Source organism: Microcaecilia unicolor, chromosome 9, assembly GCF_901765095.1.
Source record: "Microcaecilia unicolor chromosome 9, aMicUni1.1, whole genome shotgun sequence".
In the NCBI taxonomy this organism is placed as follows: domain Eukaryota; kingdom Metazoa; phylum Chordata; class Amphibia; order Gymnophiona; family Siphonopidae; genus Microcaecilia; species Microcaecilia unicolor.
In genome coordinates, this window is record NC_044039.1 from 116,519,914 (window position 1) to 116,541,417 (window position 21,504).

The 21,504-nt window shown below is 47.2% G+C and overlaps 1 protein-coding gene across 1 annotated transcript in view; it reads left to right on the forward strand.

Annotated features, from left to right (window-relative positions):
* Positions 1-260: 260 nt before the first annotated feature.
* The window catches only part of TTC6 (tetratricopeptide repeat domain 6), a 258,723-nt gene continuing 237,479 nt past the window's right edge, over positions 261-21,504 (forward strand). Inside the window, exons 1-4 of the mRNA XM_030213691.1 lie at positions 261-530; positions 8,226-8,242; positions 17,973-17,990; positions 18,350-19,511. Coding sequence (XP_030069551.1) covers positions 261-530; positions 8,226-8,242; positions 17,973-17,990; positions 18,350-19,511 — 1,467 coding nt within the window. The remainder of the gene's footprint in view (positions 531-8,225; positions 8,243-17,972; positions 17,991-18,349; positions 19,512-21,504) is intronic.

The following is a 21,504-nucleotide window of genomic DNA, read 5'->3' on the forward strand; positions in this document are numbered from 1 at the left end:
AATGGCAGATGGCTCTGGACGCAACCCGGGACCATACGGCATGAAGGGACCGGGAGGGCAGAGTCCCCACTGACCCTCTGGTGGAGATCCGCGTGGGGACGCAATTGATGAAGGCCCTCCTAGACACGGGGGCCCAACGTTCCGTCATCACCACAGCCATCGCCCCGGCCACAAAAGAAACCATACCAATTATCGGTGCTTCTGGAAAATCGCTCACAGCCCCCCTCCTCAGGGAACGCCAAGTCCAGATCGGTGGGACGATGGTGTCTCACCAGTTCATCCATATCCCCGAGTGCCCCGTCCCCCTGATTGGCCGCGACCTACTGTGCAAACTCCAAGCCACCCTGAAGTTTAAACCAACGGGCGAAGTGGAAGCCCATTTCGAAGACCAACCAGTGACGCTCCTCTGCCCGGTGCGGGAGGAATGGAGACTATATGCCCCCCTTATTGCAGGCCCTAACGACAGCTGCTATTACCAGGACACCCCTTTCGCACAACAGAGAAGGGACCTAATGGAAGAGGTGCCCAACGTATGGGCGGAGGTGAACCCTGGTGGACTAGCCGTCAACGCCATCCCCCTCTGGATCGAACTCAAACCAAATGCCCAAGTTGTCAACCAAGGACAATATCACATCCCTTATGCAGCCCGGCATAGCATGCAAACACACCTACAGAAACTCCTTCAGCACGGGGTCCTGAGACCTGTCAGATCTGCTTGGAACACCCCATTATTGCCCGTGAAGAAGCCAGGAACGTCGGAGTATAGGCCCGTCCAAGACTTGAGAAAGGTCAACAACCAGGTAGCCGACATAGTTGCCCTCGTACCGAACCCTTATTCCATTCTCGCCCAAGTGCCAGCCCAGACCAAGTGGTACAGTGTCATTGATTTGAAGGACGCCTTCTTCTCCATCCCCCTTGCCGCCGACAGCCAGAAATTGTTTGCCTTCACGTGGGAAGACTTACAGACTGGTAATAAGCAGCAGTTTACCTGGACACGACTCCCCCAGGGATTCAAGAACTCCCCCACCCTCTTCGGCGGCCAACTCGCTCAGGACCTGAAGACGTATCAGGACGAGTATGGGCCGGTCGTCCAATACGTGGATGACCTGTTGGTGGCCCGTGAAACGTACACGGACTGTGCAGAAGCTACCCTTTACCTCTTGAAAATCCTGGAAGCCCAGGGGTACCGGGCCAGTCGCAAGAAGGCACAGATATGCGAGATCGAAGTCGAGTATCTGGGGTTTCGCCTCCGAGAAGGAACCCGAAGGCTCGGTATCCCCCGAACCCAAGCTATCCGCAACCAACCCACTCCTGCAAATAAGAAGGAACTACGGGCACTCCTCGGAGCCGCTGGATATTGCCGCATTTGGATCATCAATTTTGCTATCCTGACCCACAGTTTGTATGCCAAACTGAAGGGGCCTGAACTCGAGGGCCAAGATCTCCGGTGGGAGAAAAGCGAACTGAAAGCCCTTCAGGACCTTAAGGATGCCCTTGCGGCCCCACCAGCGCTCGGACTGCCAGATGTGACTAAGCCGTTCCACTTGTTCATCGACGAAAAGAAGGGATTGGCACTTGGAGTCCTCACTCAACTGGTCGGCACCTGGCAACGCCCTGTAGCATATCTCTCCAAGGGAATGGACAATGTGGCACGAGGATGGCCGGGCTGCCTCCGAAGCATTGCGGCGGCCTGTCTGTTGATACACGAGGCCAATAAACTCACGTTTGGCCAGACACTCTTTGTGACTATGCCCCACACCATCCGCGGCCTACTCGAGAGCCACGGACCCAGATGGATGACCAACTCCCGATTGGTCAAATACCAAGCCCTCCTGTGCGAAAATCCGGAGGTGCGGATCCTGGACACCGCTAACCTTAATCCCGCTACTCTCCTTCCGGCCCCTGAACCACCACTCCACGACTGTGAAGAGGTAATGGCCACTGTGCACTCGAGCAGACCTGACCTGAAGGACCAACCCTGGCAAGGGGGCATCACCCTTTTTACCGATGGAAGCAGCCAGGTGATAGAGGGAATTCGAAGAGCTGGCTATGCGGTGGTGTCTGAGGACCATGTGATCGAGGCTATGGCTCTGACACCCGGAACATCAGCCCAGAAAGCGGAGCTGATCGCCCTCACCAGAGCCCTCCTGTGGGCTGAAGGAAAAGTTGTCAACATTTACACCGACTCCAAATACGCTTTCCTCACCCTCCAGGTGCACGGAGCCTTGTACAAGGAGAGGGGATTTCTGACAGCTGAGGGGAAAGGACTTGCCAATGCCGCTGAGATCTGCCAGTTACTCGAGTCAGTATGGAAACCGAAGAAGGTGGCTGTGATGCACTGCAGGGCCCACACCGGAAGAACGGACCCTATTGCCCGGGGAAATCAGCGGGCAGACGACGCTGCAAAAAGAGCAAGTCAACTCTCTTACCTTTCTTGTTCCTCTGACCCTGTATTCGTTGTTCACCTCCCCACCGAGATCCCTATCTATGCCCCGCAAGAAATGGAATGGGCCCGGCAAGAGGGCCTGGAGTCACGCAATGGCTGGTGGATGCTACAAGACGGACGCATATGGATACCCGAAGCCCTGGCGTGGACCGTGGCCAAGGAGGCCCACGAACGAACCCACCTAGGCAAGAACGCTCTGGGACGCCTGCTCGAGAAGACCTATTACATTAACAAATTATCTCTGTGGACCAAAAATGCTTCCAGTCAATGCTTAACTTGTGCTCGGAACAATCCAAGGACGGGACCCGGTCCGACGCCAAGCCATGTTCTCCGGGGCACTAGCCCATTCCACGTTTGCCAGATTGATTTCACGCATATGCCCCCAGCACGAGGATATAAAGCCATCCTCGTCGCTGTGTGTACCTACACTGGATGGATTGAAGCGCAGCCCACCAGAACGGAAATGGCGAAGGAAGTCACCTCCTTATTGATCCAGCACATTCTGCCGAGATACGGCCTCCCCAAGCAAATAAACTCTGACAACGGCCCTGCATTCGCCAGCGAAGTTACGCAACAGCTCAGTACGAGACTGGGCCTCGACTGGAAGTTGCATTGTGCCTGGAGGCCCCAGAGCAGCGGTATAGTGGAGAGAGCTAACCGTTCCCTGAAGAATCAGCTAGCCAAGCTGTGCCAAGAGGCAAAGGCCAAATGGCCCGACCTGCTCCCACTGGCCTTGCTACATATGAGGTGCACCCCCAAGGCCACAGGCCTTACTCCTTATGAGATGATGTATGCTAGACCACCACCACTACCCTCTTTTCCCGACTCCTTGCAGATACAGGGCGAGAATTCCTTAGTGAGACAGATGAAAGCCTTACGCGAGGTAGTACAGGACATCCAACAATACACTGAGAGTGTAGGTCCCTTAGTCCTTACCAGTCCTACACACCAGTTTAGGGTGGGGGATGAGGTTTGGGTAAAGGAGTGGGATGAATCGGACTGTCTGAAACCCAAATGGAAAGGGCCCTCCCTTGTTCTCCTAACGACTCCAACCGCTGTTAAAATTGCAGGAAGCCCAGTGTGGATACATTGGACCCAACTGAAGCCTGCTGCCCCCACTAGCAGTACCCCGCAGCGTTGGACTGCACATCCACATCCTGACGCTCCACTACGGCTGACCCTCAGAAAAACGTGAACCGATAGATTCATGCCTGCCCAGCAACAGGAACTCAGCTTTTGGACCCACTGCATCTTTGGCTCTTTGTTTATTGCAGCCTTCATCCTGGGCCTTATCATCTTCTTGTTGCAAAAGCTCGGATACCTCCCACCACATATATAATGCTGAGCCTGCTACTCCTCCTTTGCTCAGTCCCGAGCCATTACCCTCTGAGCCAGAACTGCACTGAATGTTTGCGCCTGGTGCGCCATCGTATAGAAGGAGGGTACCACCTAGTCACCACCCTCATCCACCAGTCGCAGCCCCCGGACAGCGGTTGTCGGCTCCTTCCGACTTGCGCCATCAACACCCCGGCTGGCCTCCAACAGTTCCACAGGTGCCTTCAGGGCAACCTCACCGTCTGCCATAGCCCTACCAAGCCAAGATACTACAATGTCACCCTCAGTGTAGGACTCCCTGCATATGTGGCCGGGTCCCCGGGGGTTGAAGGGGATGGCATTCTGTACTACGTTAATTCCACTCGCATCCTTGCTGGCGGTACCCAAACTGTGGCTACACTCACCTTCGACGTTTGCGCCGCCATGGACAAACACCCTTGGTCCCGTAAGTGTGGAAGCCAAAGTTGGCGTGAGGCATATGTGAACGACCACAAGTATGTCTGCCCTTTCAGTCCAGACATGAGATGCTGCTCCCCTTGGGTTTGGCTCCCGTGTGCCGGCGACACTCGAGCCTCGGGCTGGGAACGAGTATGCGCTTACACGGGAGGAGGATATACCGGATGCACCGGCCTGGGCGAATTTCGTCGAGGTTCCGGTAACTATGTGTCCCTAGACTGGCCCATCCGAGGCCACGATATGCCATGGAGAGGAACGTGGGGCCTTGGCATTGACGGAGGAGGAATGGATCCGCTGACGTATATTACCATATATCAAAGCCTCGAAACAAAGCCTCCCACGCACTACCAGACTACTGTCGTTGGGTACCAAGAGGTATTCGATGAAATCGCTCGCGCTGAAGAAGCCGCGACTAAGTTCCCCATCTCCCCAGAAGCGCGGAATATGTTCCTTAACCTGGCCGAAAACATTGCCTTCTCCCTGGGGATTACCAACTGTTTCGTCTGTGGAGGCACCGATATGGGAGAGCAATGGCCTTGGGAAGCGAGGGAGATCCGACAACAGACATGGAATGCGCTCAACACCACAAACATTACCTTTCCCCAGCGCCCGAAGCCGTACGAGTGGGCCCTGAGAACCAATATCATAGGTACCCTCTGCGCTAGTCGAGCGCCATCGAAGCATTATTCTGTACCCGTGGGGGATTCCGCTTGCACGGGGGTCCTTCAGTTTAACGGCAGTCGACATACCTGGTGGCAGACGGACCGCCTGCCTGCCCCGGAGCCCATCTGGACTGAACCCACCTTGAACGTAACGTGGACGCGCGGGGGAAATGCCTCCCTTAAGTGGGTAGCCCCGGAGGGCTACTACTATATTTGCGGGCGCAGGGCTTATGAACAGCTCCCGGCCCGCTGGTACGGTACCTGTTTCTTGGGCACCGTCCGACCTAGTTTCTTCCTTCTGCCCCTGCGAGTCGGCGAGACATTGGGCATCCCCCTTTACATGGAAACGGGGCCTAATAACATTGGCAGACGTAAACGGTCCCTCCCAAGTACCAAACCCAAAGTCCAGATAGGAGACTGGAAGGACAACGAGTGGCCGCCAGAACGTATTATTCATTACTATGGACCGGCCACATGGGCTGAAGATGGTACATATGGGTACCGTACTCCTATCTACATGCTGAATCGCATCATCCGCTTGCAGGCGGTGCTTGAGATCCTTACCAATGATTCGGCCTTTGCCCTCAATATTTTAGCCCGACAGAACACTAAGCTTATTACCGCAGTTTACCAAAATCGCTTGGCTCTTGACTACCTCTTGGCCCAGGAAGGCGGGGTGTGTGGCAAGTTTAACCTCAGTAATTGCTGCTTACAGATTGATGACCAAAGCCAAGTCATCAGCGAGATAACTGACCGGATGGTCAAATTGGCCCACGTCCCCGTCCAAACCTGGAACAGCGCTTGGGATTGGACCTCCTCCCTAACTAGCTGGTTGCCGACCTCCGGGAGCCTAAAGGGTCTCCTCGTCATGGGGGGCCTGTTTTTGCTGTCCTGCCTATTAATACCCTTGTCTCTCCCCTTTGTTTTCAGGTGTCTCCGCTCCACCATGGAAAGCATCGCTGACCGCCGTGCTGCTGCCCAACTTATGGCTCTCCAGATGTACTCCCCCATTCCCCAGTCTGATGAAGCTGATGATGAAGCACCTTGTGGCTGACGTGCATCTTTCACCTCCTGAGTCACTTAATGGGCCAGTACCCTTGTGTCAGCATAAGACCGGATACAAAGGGGGGGGGGGGATTCCACTAGGGGCCCTCCGTCTCAACCCCGGCGAAGCAACCAACGGCTGCGCAAGGGCTTAGGGCTCGCTTGTTGCCTCCCTCGCTAACTATCCTTGTCCTTTCTTTCCTTTTTCAGGGTTCATGGAGGTGATACTCTCCACCAGATGGATGTTCAAGTATCAAAAGGGGGGAATGAAGGAGTGGAACGCTGGATACTACTCGAATACTATGAATACTACTGACCACCAGAACAACCTCATGTTTTGTGCCTACTGATGGACTTATACTTATGGACTCTATCTCTGCTTTTGGCCTTTTAGCCATACTTTATTAATGCACTGGACCTTTTGTGCCTTACATATAATGAGCCTACACTAAGACCAAAACCTGTGCAGTTTAGACTTTTTACTAGTAGTATGTATTTGTTAACCAGCAGCTAGATAACAAATTGTAGTAGTCAGCAATTTAGGATTGTATGGAAGGCAGCTGGCTCTGCCAGCCCAGTCTCGTGATCCATGCATAGAGGCTGTATTGTGTAGATGTGCTGGAACACTGCAATAAGTTACATTTCTTGCAAAGTAACAATTTCTATGAAAGCTATGAAACTGACGTATCTTTTCTCTGTGAGAACTACAGAACTACTAATGTATTGCGCATGTGCCTGTACTGCGCATGTGTGTGTGTGACGTATGATGCGTTTTATGCGCATGACTAATAATCTGTATAAGAACGAGTGTCAGATGACGCTCGCGACGCAGTATTCTGAGATTGTACTCGGGGCTGTGTGAATTGCTGGCAATAAAAAGCTGTTTTGTTTTGGAACCAATTTGTCTTTCGCCTCCTGATTTTCGGACCCGTTACATGTCCTCATTATTCAATATCTGCCTTTTAAATAGTTGTAATAAAAATATCAAATGCATTTTTATAATATACCACTGCAATCCACAAAACAAAAGGAGCAAGTTCCCAAATGCTATCTTTTTCTTTTAATCTAGGCACAGGAAAAAAAATTAAAAAAACAAAGATTTTAAATGCTCCCAGGTTTCAACATAATTCATGTTTGATGTGGGAAATAAATGTCTTAAATAAATAGAAAGTGTAAACGTTGAACACCTGATTCTCATAATATAATGTCTGTTTTACTGGCCCTTTACCAGGAGAAAAAAAAATCTCTGCACGAATATAACACGTGCTACGGTACGGTGTTCCTATAAACAGACCTTCCAAATGACACACTAATTACGATTTAAAACAAATTACCACTCTGTCTATGTAAAGCTATTCCGTTATTTTACTTCCTCTGTGGACATTCGTATGCTGAAGAAGCTGGCATGTTTGAAAATATAAGTGAGATTAAAATGCTACCAACAGTAAAGAACGACAACGTGGCTGCAGCAATTCATAGGTTTGTTTGCTTTGAGTGTACGGGGATGACGGCACCGAGAGGAAGCGGAAACAGAATAACGTCAGTGGCTTTTTCAACTTTTTGACGTCATCCCGCCTCCTGTTTTTTTTCCACTTTCTTGAGAGGGAGAGATGTTGTGTGTATCCTAGGGGACGGGGGCGGGGCATCGGATATGGAAAGCTGTGGTGGGATTGTTAGTGGGCGATATCAGGTATGAGTTTCGACTGGGGTGAGGTGGATTCCATATCGCGGACAAGGAGAGTGGAAGGTAGTGAGAGAGGTAGCAGATCATGGGGCGGGGAGCCCGAGCCATTCCCCCGATTCTCCAATGCGTGTGAAGAGACCGGTCCCCCGATCCCTTTATGCGTGTGAGGGGTGTTCGGCGTGTGAGTGTGAGTACAGCCGAATGCGTTTGTCACACGCCAAAACGCGTGGTATCTTTGTACCAGGTGTCTGATGCCCTAAGCCCTTGGTCTTCACTATTAGGGGCCGATTCTCAGAACCTACCACCAGTGTTAAGGGCAGTTAGCACCAGAATAACTCCTATGTTCATATGTGCAGATGTTAAAAGGGATCTAGGGTAGGAAACGACCTGGTGCCAAAAGCAATTTGTATTTAAATGTATGTGTAGTCAAATAATGCTAATGAGGTTATTCCTTCCAATTCTCGGAGAACAGCCCATAAACAAGCCCTGTCCTTAACGATGGAATTCTAACGCCAGCTCAGAGCTGGCATCAGAGGATTTGAAGAGAGGATTTCTTAATCTTTTCTGTTTAAAATCTGCTGGTTTTCATTTCTTTTAGAAGCAGATGGAACACAGGTACTGATTTATAATGCACCAATCCGAACAAACCTGAAAGTGAAAACACACATTGGTGCCTGTTTTCTGTGGTTAAATATAAGCCTTCCAAGTAAAAAAAGAAGAAAAAAAATGAAAAGCTTATATTTAAAGGTGCAGAAGTGCGGCCGCTGATGTGTGCTTATTCAGAAACTCTTTTGCACATGCCAAATGGCAAAAATTTTCCAGCCCAATATAAATATTAATAAGGTAGATATGAAGATTAATGAGATTAATATATTAAATATAAATAAATCATGTTATAAATATTAATAAAGTAGCCACAATCATAAAAGGACCCCCCCCTTACGAAGAAAAGAACTTACTGAACTCACCATACATGGCAGACTGAAGCAGTAGAGAGTGACTGAAAGGCTTCCCGCCACCACACAGGCGCACTCAGGCATTTAAAATAAGCCTGCAGCCCGCCTCTGCGGGGCTTCTATTAGTCCACTAGCCGTTAAGCCCGTTAAAACGGGCGCGTATTGGAATGTTTTTTTTTCCCAAGGCCCCCCTCCCATTGCAGCTGCAAGGCCACCTGCCATCCTCCTTCCCTGCCAGCTCCAAGGCCCCCTCTGTCCCTCCCTCCCAGCTCCAAGGCTCCAGTCCTCCCCCCTTCCCAGCTGCAAGGCCCCCTGCCCGCCCTCCCTCCCTGTTCCAAGGCCCCAGGCCCTCCCCCCCAGCTCCCAAGGCCCCCTTCCCTCCCTCCCAGTTCCAAGGCCCCCTGCTCTCCCTTACAACTGTAAGGGGCCCCATTCCCTCACAACTGTAAGGGCCCCCCTGCCCTCCCAGTTCCAAGGCCCCCTGCCCCCCCTTGCCTTCTTCCCAGCCAGCTGGAAGGCCCCCTTCAGTCCAGCTCTCCCAGCTCCAAGGCCCCCCTCCTTCTGAGACCTCCCATGTCCCCTCCCCCCCTAAGGTAGCCGCTACCGCCCCCCCCACCCCGGAGTCGCCCCGCCCCCCTTCACCCGGCCCGGGCCCTCTCTTCGTTATTCAACTTACAGCAGCGCCAAAACAGCAGCAAGCAGCAGCTCCCGTTGGCCTTCCTTCACTGCCTGTGCCTCGCCCTCGTGTGATGTCGCGAGGGCGGGGGCACAGGCAGGGAAGGAAGGCCGACGGGAGCTGAAGCTGAGCTGCTTGCTGCTGTTTCGCCGCTGCTGTAAGTTGAATAACGAAGAGAGGGCCCGGGCCGGGTGAAGGGGGGGTGGTGGCGACTCCGGGGGGGGGGGGGGCGGTAGCGGCTACCTTGGGGGGGGGGAGCGGTAGCGACGTCAGCGGTTCCCTCCCTCCCCTTCCGCGCAGTTTCCCTCTCTGTCCCGCCCCCTCCCCCCGTCATCACGTCGACGCGGGGGCGGGACAGAGAGGGAAGTCTCTACTGCGCATTTGCAGGTGAGTCGGTCACTTGCCATTTATAGGTTTGATAGGAAAAAACAGCCAACCCGCGGCTGCGGCAGCAAAAAGCTCCTGCAACCCATGGCTTTCAAAGAAAACCATGGCGGTCGTGAGAAACCTGCCCAGCAGCTTTGCCGAGCATGTTCCTCCCCTTTTACAGCTTGCATATAATTTGAATACCATTTCCTTTGAGCATTGGAGGAATAGTTTTCTACGCTGTTCCCATGGTATGGGCTGTGCGCTGTTCACTTTAGTGTGGGAATTCTGAGCATCGGGGCCTTATTTCTTGAGTGTGGCCAACAGCTATAGAAATGATTTATAGTAGTAGTAGGTCAGGTATTTCAGGATATCCCTAATACCTCCATCGTATTCAAATCCTGCTCATTCATAATCCTGATCCATTGATGGCCCTCAAGGGCTGTGGGAGTGAACACTAAGCCCTGGAGCAGGGATTCTCAACCCAGTCCCTGGGGTACACCTAGCCAGTCAGTTTATCAGGATATCCACAACGAATAGGTAGCAAAACAGCAGTTCAATGTCAATAAAAAGTTCAAATTTATTCACCACATAAAAGCATAAATACATAAATAGTTAAAAGCCTGAGATGGCTATGTTTTGCCTTCTCATGGGCTGTTTAAACCTGTACATAAACGTTAGTTTAAATCATAAATACAATTAAATCTTTAAAAATTAAAAAGCCAAATCATAAACCATAGACTTCAGCCGAAACCACATATAGATTCTGTAATCGTTTTTTTTATTTTTATTTATTTATTTATAATTTACAATATATAACAAAGATACATAATCTTTGAGGAAATAACACTAAGGTAAGTTTCACTAAGTGTTAATTATTAGTCCACATTAAGGAGATCCAAGATGTTCTAAAAAAAAAAAAATCCAAAGGGAGTTGGTATCTCAAGAAATAACTCAGTGTCCACAATATAAAGGCTTACTCATTTACTTTAATCCCGCTAATGGCTTTGTTCTTGCCCTTTAGCCTTCCTGGTCTTAAGAAAATCACTCAATTGTTTAACATCATAAAAAAACATATTTCTTATCTTTAAGTATTACTAAGCATTTACATGGGAACCGTAGTTGAAAACGAGCCTGTAAAGAGAGTACTTCTTGTTTCATTTCTAAAAATGTTTTCCTCCGCTGTTGTGTCCATTTAGATATATCTGGGAAAATAGAAATTTTTCCTCCCAAAAAGTCCACCTTGGCTTTTTGAAAATAAGCTTTTAACAGCGCTTCTCCTGGAGAAAAACAAAAGTCACAAGAAGTGTTGATCTGTTTTTAATTTCTTTTCTAGATTGCTCTAGGAAAGCTGATAAGTCCAAACCTTCTAGATCTTCTTTGTTTGAATCTGGTCTTCCTGATCCTGTTGAATGTTAGTTACATTTTACGGGTAAATAAAACAGTTTCTGAACAGGTGGAAGCATCTGTTTTGAATATTTAAATTGTTCCTTCAAAAATCTGAAGAACATCTCTCTTGGTGAAATCAAATCACTCAAAGGAAAGTTTAGAATTCTAAGGTTTAGATTTCTCATATTATTTTCTAAGTTTTCAATTTTTCTACTAATTAACAGTTTATCACCCTCCATTTGAGCTTGAACTTCCTGTAATTTTTGTAGTTCCATTTCTGTTTTCACTTGTTTAGCTGATAAAGTTTCCATGCCGCTTTTCATATCTCTTATTTGAGTAGAATTATTCAAAGATACAGTAATAAATGATACACAGACCTTGTGAAGGTTTTCTAGGGCAGTCCATATAGCCTCCAGCGATATTTCGGCCGGTCTCAGCAGCGGTTGAGTCGCCACAGCACACAACAAAGTCTCTGCTTGAATCGCATTCGGGGTAATATTCTTTTGTTCCACATCAACTGCTGGGGCTCGAGATAGCTGGTCTCCTTCCATTTTCTCCCCCACAATTGATCTTTCTTCAGGGGCCTGCCTCCCCTTCGGAGATAAGTCCACTACGCTCTCCGGAACTAAAGCTCAAATAGGTTGTGGGAATGGAGGGGTTAGTGGGCCTGTCGGGCTGAGCGAATAATTGCTCTCCAAACCTGTGCTCTCCCTTGCACTGGAAGCAGATATGCCTGTTGGAGTAGAAGCCAAGAAAGCTAAAATCGATGTTTGCCGAGGTCCAGGGGTATCTACTCTAAGGAGAGGAGGTCCCTTAGGTGTCCCCTTTCTTTTCGGCAAGCTCTTCTAAGAATTCAAGGCAAAAGGTACTCAGTAATTCAACAATGCGAGCGTTCCCTAGAGAGCAAGCGTCTCTGCTTCCTATACGTCCGCCATCTTGGATCAATCTCCTGCCAATCATTTTTTTATTTTGACAATTTTTAAGCCCTGGTTGCATTTGACAGATTGAAAATATGTGTTTTAAATTATTTTTGAGCATAGCTGTACTCTTTTTAGCTGGGCTAGTGTTAGACATTCAGGGGCCCAGTGTAATTGCCCTGTTTGCCACCCTCTAATGCCGGCTCTGCTTTTGCATCATGCCCTTATTTATTTTAGAACTTATTGTTGCAGCCTTTTAGAGATTTTTTGAAAGAATAATTAAGCCGAGCAGTGACCTGTAACCCCTACACATCCAGCTCAAAGAACTTGTACAGAAAAATGTTATAATAGAAAGCATAAGGAAAAACAATCACAACTGTTTCAATTGACTAAAAGATAAGAAATATCACTCAAGTCCTCAATTTTGGATCAAAGATTACAAATCTAGAAGGGAAAAAAGAAGCAACATTGAAAAGAAAGAAAATATACCTGAAGGTTACCTGAAGGGTTAGATCAATATATATAAAGGTTCAAAGAAAACAAACTTCGTAGATTGATACCTGACCACACATTTATAACTATATCTAAGAAAAAATGTGGCACCAACACCAAAATGGATCACATCTGGGTTCAGTAGTAAAAACTGCCTTTGCTTCTTCTGAGTATCCCTGGCAACATCTGGAAAGATTCATACCTTAAGACCTAAAAAGAGCAGGCACATCAAGAGGGTCCTCATTTTGTTCAATATTGTCACGTCTCTCCAAGGTGGTAGTATATCTGAGAAAAAGGTGATAAAGATTCTTCAGGAATCCCCAAAACCCCTTTGAGATATCTCCGAAGCATATCTCTAGGTGACACTCGTATCTACCTGAGGAAAATTCAGGAAACATAAATTATTAGACCTAATATAGTTCTCAAAGGACTCCATAAGTACATAAGTATTGCCATACTGGGATAGACCGAAGATCCATCAAGCCCAGCATCCTGTTTCCAACAGTGGCCAATCCAAGTCACAAGTACCTGGTAAGATCCCAGAACAGTACAATACATTTTATGCTGCTTAATAAGCAGTGGATTATCCCCAAGTCATTTTAATAATGGCTTGTGGACTTTTCTTTTAGGAAGCTATCCAAACCTTTTTAAAATCCCGATAAAGTAACTGCTTTTACTACATGCTCTGGCAACGAATTCCAGAGTTTAATTACATGTTGAGTGAAGAAAAATTTTCTCTGATTCGTTTTAAATTTACTACTTTGTAGCTTCATTGCATGTCCCCTAGTCCTAGTATTTTTGGAAAGAATAAACAAGCGATTCATGTCTACCCATTCCATTCCACTCATTATTTTATAGACCTCTTATCATATCTCCCCTCAGTCTTCTCTTCTCCAAGCAGAAGAGCCCTAGCTGCTTTAGCCTTTCCTCATAGGGAGGTTGTCCCATCCACTCAATCATTTTCGTTACCTTTCTCTGTACGTTTTCTAATCCCACTATATCTTTTTTGAGACGCGGTGACCAGAATTGCGCACAGTATTTGAAGTGCAGTCGCACCATGAAGTGATATAAAAGCATTATAACATCCTCATTTTTGTTTTCATTCCTTTCCTAATAATACCTAACATTCTATTTGGTTTCTTAGCTGCCGCCGCACACTGAGCAAAGTGTTTCAATGTATCATCAACGATGACACCCACCTTTCCTGGTCGGTGAGTTCTAATGTGGAACCTTGCATTACGTAGCTATAATTCGGATTCCTCTTTCCCACATGCATCACTTTGCACTTGCTCACATTAAACGTCAGCTGCCATTTGGATGTCCAGTCTCCCTGTCTCGTTAGGTTGTCCGATTTATTCCTCAAATTTCCAAGGTCTTTAATAAAGCCACTTGGACCTTCTGAGTCTCATCAAAATCTTTTTCCAATACTTGACAAAGTCTTTAATACAGCCTCTTTCCCAAAATTACAGATTTGGGGGCACAAAGCCTCCCCAAAATCCACAATTATTGTCCAGAGGTTATCCAAGGTAATCTCAGGTGATTTCACCCATTGAAAAGTAGAAATTTGTGGCGTTGGTACTTGTGGAACTGAAGAAACTTGGTCACTTCTCAAGTGGTTCTTGAATCCTCCCTGATAAAAGTTGATGCCGGCACTGACTCTCCCCTGGTGGGGGGGGGGGGGGGGGCAAAGATGTTAAAACTGCCACCCCCGTCACAGCTGCTGGATGAACTGGAGCCTCACACATAACAGTGTCCACTGCACTTCCTGGTTGTGACACAGGCCGTCCAGCAGCAGTGAGCTACTACTGCCTGGTTGGGGCTCTATTATTGGGTCATAGTGCCTAAAATTAGGTGTATGGAGGGTGCCTGCTAGGAGCTTATTTTATAAAGGAATGCAGATACCTACTTTCCTTTTCTAGAATACGAGCCTAACCAGGTAATTTTTATTTATTTATGATAATTATATTCCACATTATCCCAAAAACAAGCTTGAGTTCAATGTGGCTTACAGTTTAGATTAAAAATACAGAGTTTGAATTTCAACAATAATGAAATAGTATGATGAAGTGGCTGAGAGTAACAGATTAGCAAATAAACTACAAATCGTTTACGTATTGATAGATTTTTTTCAATACAGAAAAGCGACAAGATTATCAACTGGTTATTGTTATATTAACTAATGTACTGAAATCTGGAATGAATTGGTGAAGAAATGAGTTTTTGCAATTTTTGGAATTGTAAGTATTTAGGATGAAATCTAATAGATTTTGGATGAGAGTTCCAACATTCCAACATAGATAAAATCAACAGAAAGTACCGATTTATATACCGCGTTAACATTTAGGCATAAGCACTTATGGCAGCCATAGTGCTAGTGTTAGTACCTAAATGCTAATGATATGTGCCTAAGTTATAGTATCCTATAATTTAAGTGTGTAAATGTGAACTCTGCACATAAGTATGCTCCCCCCTTGCAAATATGTGCTACATAAGTGTTTATAGTGGAGGCCAAGGTCCCCTCTGATAACTACCTAGTCTCAGGGAAAGGCTATAATATATGGGAATTCCTTCTCTGATATATTTCTACTTACCATGGGAAATATACCATTTGGACCTATGGGGCAAATAGGGTTTCTGCCTCCTTACACCCACCCCAAGGTACAGTGGACAGAGGAAGCAGAGAAGACAGAGACTATGTTCCTTCGAAGGGGAAAGTCTTTATTACTTACCAAATTAGGTAACAACAAAGCATTCAGTCAGTAACAAATTTGTTATGAGAAGGGAGAGAGACCGCTGTGGTAAAGAGTCACTCAGTCGATCATCTCAGCCTCTGTCCAAATACCACACAGCAGCCACTTATATATTTTTTTGCACAATGGAAATTCCCTCCCAAATCATACAACCTTGCAATTTCAGCTATTTTTTGTCTTACTTCAGCTAATTTCTTACTTTATTGTTTACATAAAATGGAAAACACTGAATGTTATGGAATACAGAACACACAATATCTAAATGTTTATGAAAAACAGAAGTCCAAGGTTTCTTTCACAGAAGATTATAGTCGCCACTCTGCTACAGGAATCTTTCCAAAACCCAGGTCTTATCTCTATTTTGTCTAGGAACCTCAACACATCTTCTCTCTCAAACTGTTTACATATTCTTTGTGTCCTTGCTGAGCTAGAGTCGGTGGCACCATTTCTGTCAGATGAGGGGAAGAGCACTCCTTGCTGGTATGACCTTGAATTGTCAGCTCTCAGCAGAAAGTAAAAATGCAGCTTTCAGGCATTTTAAGTTTGAGCCTTTAGTTGTGCAGTTCATGGGTCATAACTGAGTTGTCAGCAGTGGCGTGGCGGGGGGGGGGGGGTGGTCTGCCCCGGGTGTCAACGGGTGGGGGGGTGCTCCGCTTCATCCATCCACACCCCCCCCCCTTGGCATGGAACCGCCTCCCCCACCGCCTCCTCGTCGGCTCTTCCCTCACTGTGTCCCGCCCTCTGACATAACTTCCTATTTCCTCGAGGGTGGGACACAGAGGGAAGGCCTGACGTCGACGAGGCGATTTTCTTCTTTTTACAGCAGCACTGCAGATGTGAGGCACCATGCTGTTGTGGACAGAGCTGGAACCTGGTTGGCAGGTGGGGACTGTGTCGAGGGGGGAGGCGGCGCCACACTGGGGTGGACGGAGCTGGAACTTGGAAGGCAGGTGGGGACTTTGTCGAGGGAGGGTGCGCGCCGTGTTGCCCTGCACCTGGGGGGGGGGGGTGCGCAGTGGCGATCCGCCCTGGGTGTCAGGCAACCACGGAACACCACTGGTTGTCAGTGGTCAGAAAAGTGCAAATCAATTCATAAGTTATGCAGATATTTGCAGAATAGGCATTTAGGCAGAATTATTTGTGCACGTATGCATACAAATGTCATTACTCTTAAACATTTAGATGTGTAATGGGCATGTAAATGTTAACGCCTGTGTTATAGAATTGCCCCTATAGCACTTGTCAAACTAACTGTGGCTGTGACACCATTATCATGGCCACAGAAAGCATGTGACCCCCCCAGAGGCACAGGCTGATGACACGTTATGAACAGGCTACCCAGGTTGTGACTCTAAATGTGGACTCTGCAGCCCCCCCCCCCCCCCCCCCCCCCATTTAGAGCCGCAATCCACAGTTTGGGAAGCCCTTGGCATTAAGGTTTCTTGGTAATTGCCTTTAACACCGCAATTAATGTGTTAAATAAAATTAATCACAGTTAGTTGAATTAGTCACAGCGTTCTCCTGCCCACATGTCTGGCATATTGTTCCTTCCCCTCTTCCCCAACAGCACTTACTTGCTGTGACTCTGAGTCCAGCCTTAGCATTCCAAATGCTACGTCATCTACTTGTTGTTGAAGAGCCTTTGGATTTGGCTGTTTGGCTGGAGGTTGCTAGGGAGCCAATGGGCTCCTATTGGGGGAGGCTGCTAGATAGGAGTGCATGGATCTACTGCTGCCACTATGCCTGCTGCTGAGGAAAATGTTGCTGCCAAAGCTGTCTCCTGCTTCTGCCTACACCACTGTTAGCTGTAGTGTTGCCTGCCACTGAGGAGCATATGCTGCTGCTGCTACTACTGATGCCACTGCCAGTGAGTGATCCTAGGGTATGGCCACGAGTGGGCCCAGGCCCACCCACCTTCACCCAAGACCCACCCAGAAATGATAAAATAAAAAAAAAAGAAAGAACACATGGGGCTCATTTTCAAAGCACTTAGACTTACAGAGTTCCATAGGTTTCTATGGAACTTTGTAAGTCTTAAGTGCTTTGAAAGTGCGCCTCATAGTCAATTAAAAAAAAAAAGTGCAGCTCTTTCACCAGGCAATGTTAAAGAAACTTGTGTGCCTCAGTGGCTGGCTCAAACAGTAAGATAATGTATGCTTATTATTTTCCATATGCTGAATGCATTTTAGCTGTTCTTATGTTAAAAAAGACATTTTTGTTTGTATGTTTGCTTTCTTTATGCTGAAAGTGTTTTTTGGCTGTTCTTATGTTTAATAAACTCAATATTGTTAGTTTCCTCTGCTCACTTGTCCTTATGTGCATGACTAATAGTGAATTACATCCAAATCTAGCAAATTATATACAGAGAAACATAACAATCGAGAATGTAAAAAAGAGAGAAATTCTATAACTTACTGTAGTAGATGAAGGGCGCAGAACACTGGTTCAGTACGGTAGGCACACTTTTAAACATATATAGGGGGTCTTTTACAAAGCTGCGTTAACGTTTATTTGCTCACGCTACAAATTGACATGCACTAAACGCTGAGATGCCTATTATGTACCTATAGGCATTTCAGTGTTTAGCGCAAGCTGATTTTTAGTGCAAGCTAAAACTGCTAGCCCAGTTTTGTAAAAGACCCCCTAAGTAACCAAAATACCAGTAGAGGGTGAAAGAGACTGTATATAGTTCTCAATTATAACTCTTTCAAATTTCCAGCTTGTGTACTAAAACAGATTATGACAAAATTTGGGGGAAAAAGCCTCAGAATCCTTCCTCTACTGTTTTTTGCTCTGTAGGCAGCAGGATTTTCCAGGGTAAGTTACATCACGGGCATATAAAAAATAATCCCAATTCCAAGTCATTAAAACTCTGTGTATTCAATCCATATGGATACCCTATTTTCTAACTGTGACTAATCTTTAACCCCCCACCCCCACTCCCACCGCACACACACACAGAACTTAACTTTCACTGGTGAGTACTGTCAGTGCTCTATTATCAACCCCCACCAGTGGAGGAAAGGTTTTGAGGCTTGTCATACTCTGTTGTGGAATCCTTTGTTTTGGTACACAAGCTGGAAATTTGAAAGACTTATAATTGAGAACACTTTTAAACACGCACACATATGAGAATATTAACGTGCTGTCTCAAAATTGTATTTGTAATCTTCTAGCTGCAGGTCATATAAGAACATGGCAGGAAAACAGAAGCCTTTACCTGTTGGGCTCAATTATTCTCAAGAGCAGAAGATGAAGAAAGAATTAGAACGTTTACACAAGCAGTCCCAGAAGGATTCTTTTTATTTTAAGGATTCGGTGAATGCTACAGGTATACAACCATTCTCTACAGATCTAACATCAGATCAGTCATCCCCCCTTCACTCTCTTACTCTCCAAATGCCTACAGCCGTCTGTAAACCAGTCAGCAACATGACTAATACCTTTGGAAAGGAACATGATAGCACTCGGAATGTTGACAAAGAAGAGAGAGTTTGCTCCTCTTCAAGACAAGAAGGCCTTGACCATGAAGTAGCCACTAAAGGTACCAAATCCTCCCTCCGAAACGAAATGAAGAGTAAGTCTGCTGTCAGAAAACAGGGGAAGTATTTAGAATTTAAACTTTTGACAAAGGATGATTCTAATAATGAGTTTAAAGGTGGAAGGAAACCAGCTATAGCATCATTTGCAGGCACTATCAAGACTGCCATTGTGCTTCCACGTCCAGAGCCTCCTGTGAAGCAGAGGCCTTACAAATCAACTGTTCAGCCAAGAGAACGTTCCCAACAAACTCTTAGCTTGCCACAGAGAAAAAAAATTAATGCAGAGAGGGAGGAGATATTTTATTCATCAAGCAAGACTATAAGCACAACTGAAAGAGTGAGCAGTGAGAATGAAGAACACAATGAAAGTCACTTTTTAGCCTTTGACTCGATGATGAACAGGGATCATCAACAACAAATAAAAGAAGCAAGCCAAAAATACAAGAAAGAAATGACAATGGATAAGGAACAGCTCATAACTGCTGAGCAAGCTTTGGCTGTTGAGAAGAAAAGTAAAGAGATGAAAGGGAGCACCAGTTTTGGCAAACCCTCAAATGCAAATCCTCAGGCAGAAGAGACATCGGAAACATCAGTGGTATGCAGGGAAGACCTTGAACAGCGCCAACCAGAAGCATTGAGTTCTCCAGAGCCAGCACTTAGGGTCACTGCCAGGTCTTTGTCTGAAATTGTTGCCTCTCTACGATCCCCAGGCACGACTGACCTTCATGCTTCAGACTATGTGGTGAAAGAGCTCATGGAGCGTGTTCTTGGTCAGAGCTACAGCTTTCATAGGGATGTAAGTAAAGTAAAGTCTGAAAAATATTTTCTATTTGGTAAATATTACTTTTGGAAATACAGAGCAGAAGTGGTGATAACTTGAGTAGTACATATCCTGACATCTTCCAACATAAGGCAATATTATTGCTACTTTTCAATTACAATTGGATAAACAAATTAGGAAACAAAGGAAGTGATTTTAGAAAGCTTGTTTTCAAATCAGCATATGCGTTTATGTATTGACTTCAGAAGAGGCAGTAGTCATATGTTTCCTTGTCATCAAGCAGATGAAGCCATTAGGTATGGGTTGTGTCCATCAACCAGCAGGGGGAGATAGAGAGCACTCAACTTTTCACAGTGCCTCATGGCCAGCCAGCTCCACTGCCTCTTCAGTATTCTCTATCTCCCCAAGCAGGGTGGCTGCAGCTTCTTCGAGCTGCATCAAAAATCTGCCTGGGGGTGGCTCCTGGCTTGCCAGTTGTTAGCCGGGGTGTTAGAGGCTATAGCAGCTTCACTTTGAAGGCACATAGGTTAGCCCTTTCCCTGCCTTACCCATGCCCCCGTGGATGTGGACATATTAGCTTGATTTTCCCTGTCCTTTCCCACTCAGTGGATGCAGGCACATTGGTTCGCCTTTCCCTGCCTTTCCCACTCATCTGAGCCTCCGGAGTTCTTATTACCTCTGCTTTCCTCACAGCATAAAAAAAAAAAAAATGGAACAGAGGTTTCCTTTGATTCTTCTATGGGACCGGAGCTGTGATACTCGGTCCGGTGAGGTAAGAGTGCTTTTTAACTCCTCCGGGGTGGGCCCGCGATCGGGGCGTTTTTGGCGCAAAACCGCCATTTTGAATTTTCCCGCCGTTTTCGGCGATGGCTGCAGAGAATGTAAAGTGCTGTTCCCGGTGTGGCAAGCGCAAATCAGCAGCGGGGCTCTGTAAATCGTGCTGTACAGGTGTAAGAGCCGGCCTGAGCATGGCGAGCGATGATTCTTCTCGCTCAGAGCTGGCAGCGGACTCCATTTTGAATTCTCTGCATGGTGTGGCCTCCGTAGAGACGGAGAGCCGTGAGCCCGGGGGGGGGGGGGGACCTCAAATTGAAGCTATTCAGGGAGCGGCTAGCCCCGGACGGGATCTGGGAGCCCAGGGCGAGTTTTTCTCCCCTGATTTTGTGTTATTATTGCATAAAGCATAATGCTGAAAAGAGCTCTCCCTCAAGGGTCGTCTGAGGCCCCTTCTATTGTCCCCCCCCCCCCCCCGGTGGATTCTGGCCTGGGACTGCCCGCTGAGGCTATTTTCCCTGATAATTGGCATAAAGAAAAGCGTAGAAGGGCTAATTCCCCTTCAGATTGTGGTGCACCTCCTCCCCCCCCCCCCCCCCCCCCCCCCCCCCCCGTGTTCGGGCTGTGAGGATTCGGAGAGTTCTGGCAGGCCTTCGTGGTCTGAGGAGCCAGAGTCAGGTGCAGAATTACCACAGGATCTGGATGATCTCTCCGCGGTGAGGATTTTCCACCAAGCTCTTCCGAGCAGGGACCGTCCTTAATTGTTAATTTGTACAGCGCTGCGTAACCCTAGTAGCGCTCTAGAAATGTTAAGTAGTAGTAGTAGTAGTGATGAGCTGCCAGCGCTTATTTCAGATGCCCTACAGGTCCTTTCTATTGAAGAGCCTGACAGTGGCAAGGCCTCCTCTGTGAATCCTAGGATGGTTAGTACCAAAAAGCCTGCTCGAGCCTTTCCTTTGCATGACTCCATCCAAGAGCTTATTTCCGCTCAGTGGGCTGACCCCGAGGGACCTTTGAAAGTTTCTAGGGCTATGGGGCAATTATACCCTCTGCGTGAGGAGCATTTGGCTCGCTTTGCAATGCCTAAAGTAGATGCCCTAGTCACTGCGATGACAAAGAGAACTACCCTCCCTGTGGAAGGAGGAGTTGCCCTGAAGGATATACAAGACCGTAGGCTGGAAGCAGCATTTAAACGGTCCTTTGAAATTGCAGGTCTTACTGTTCGGGCGTCTGC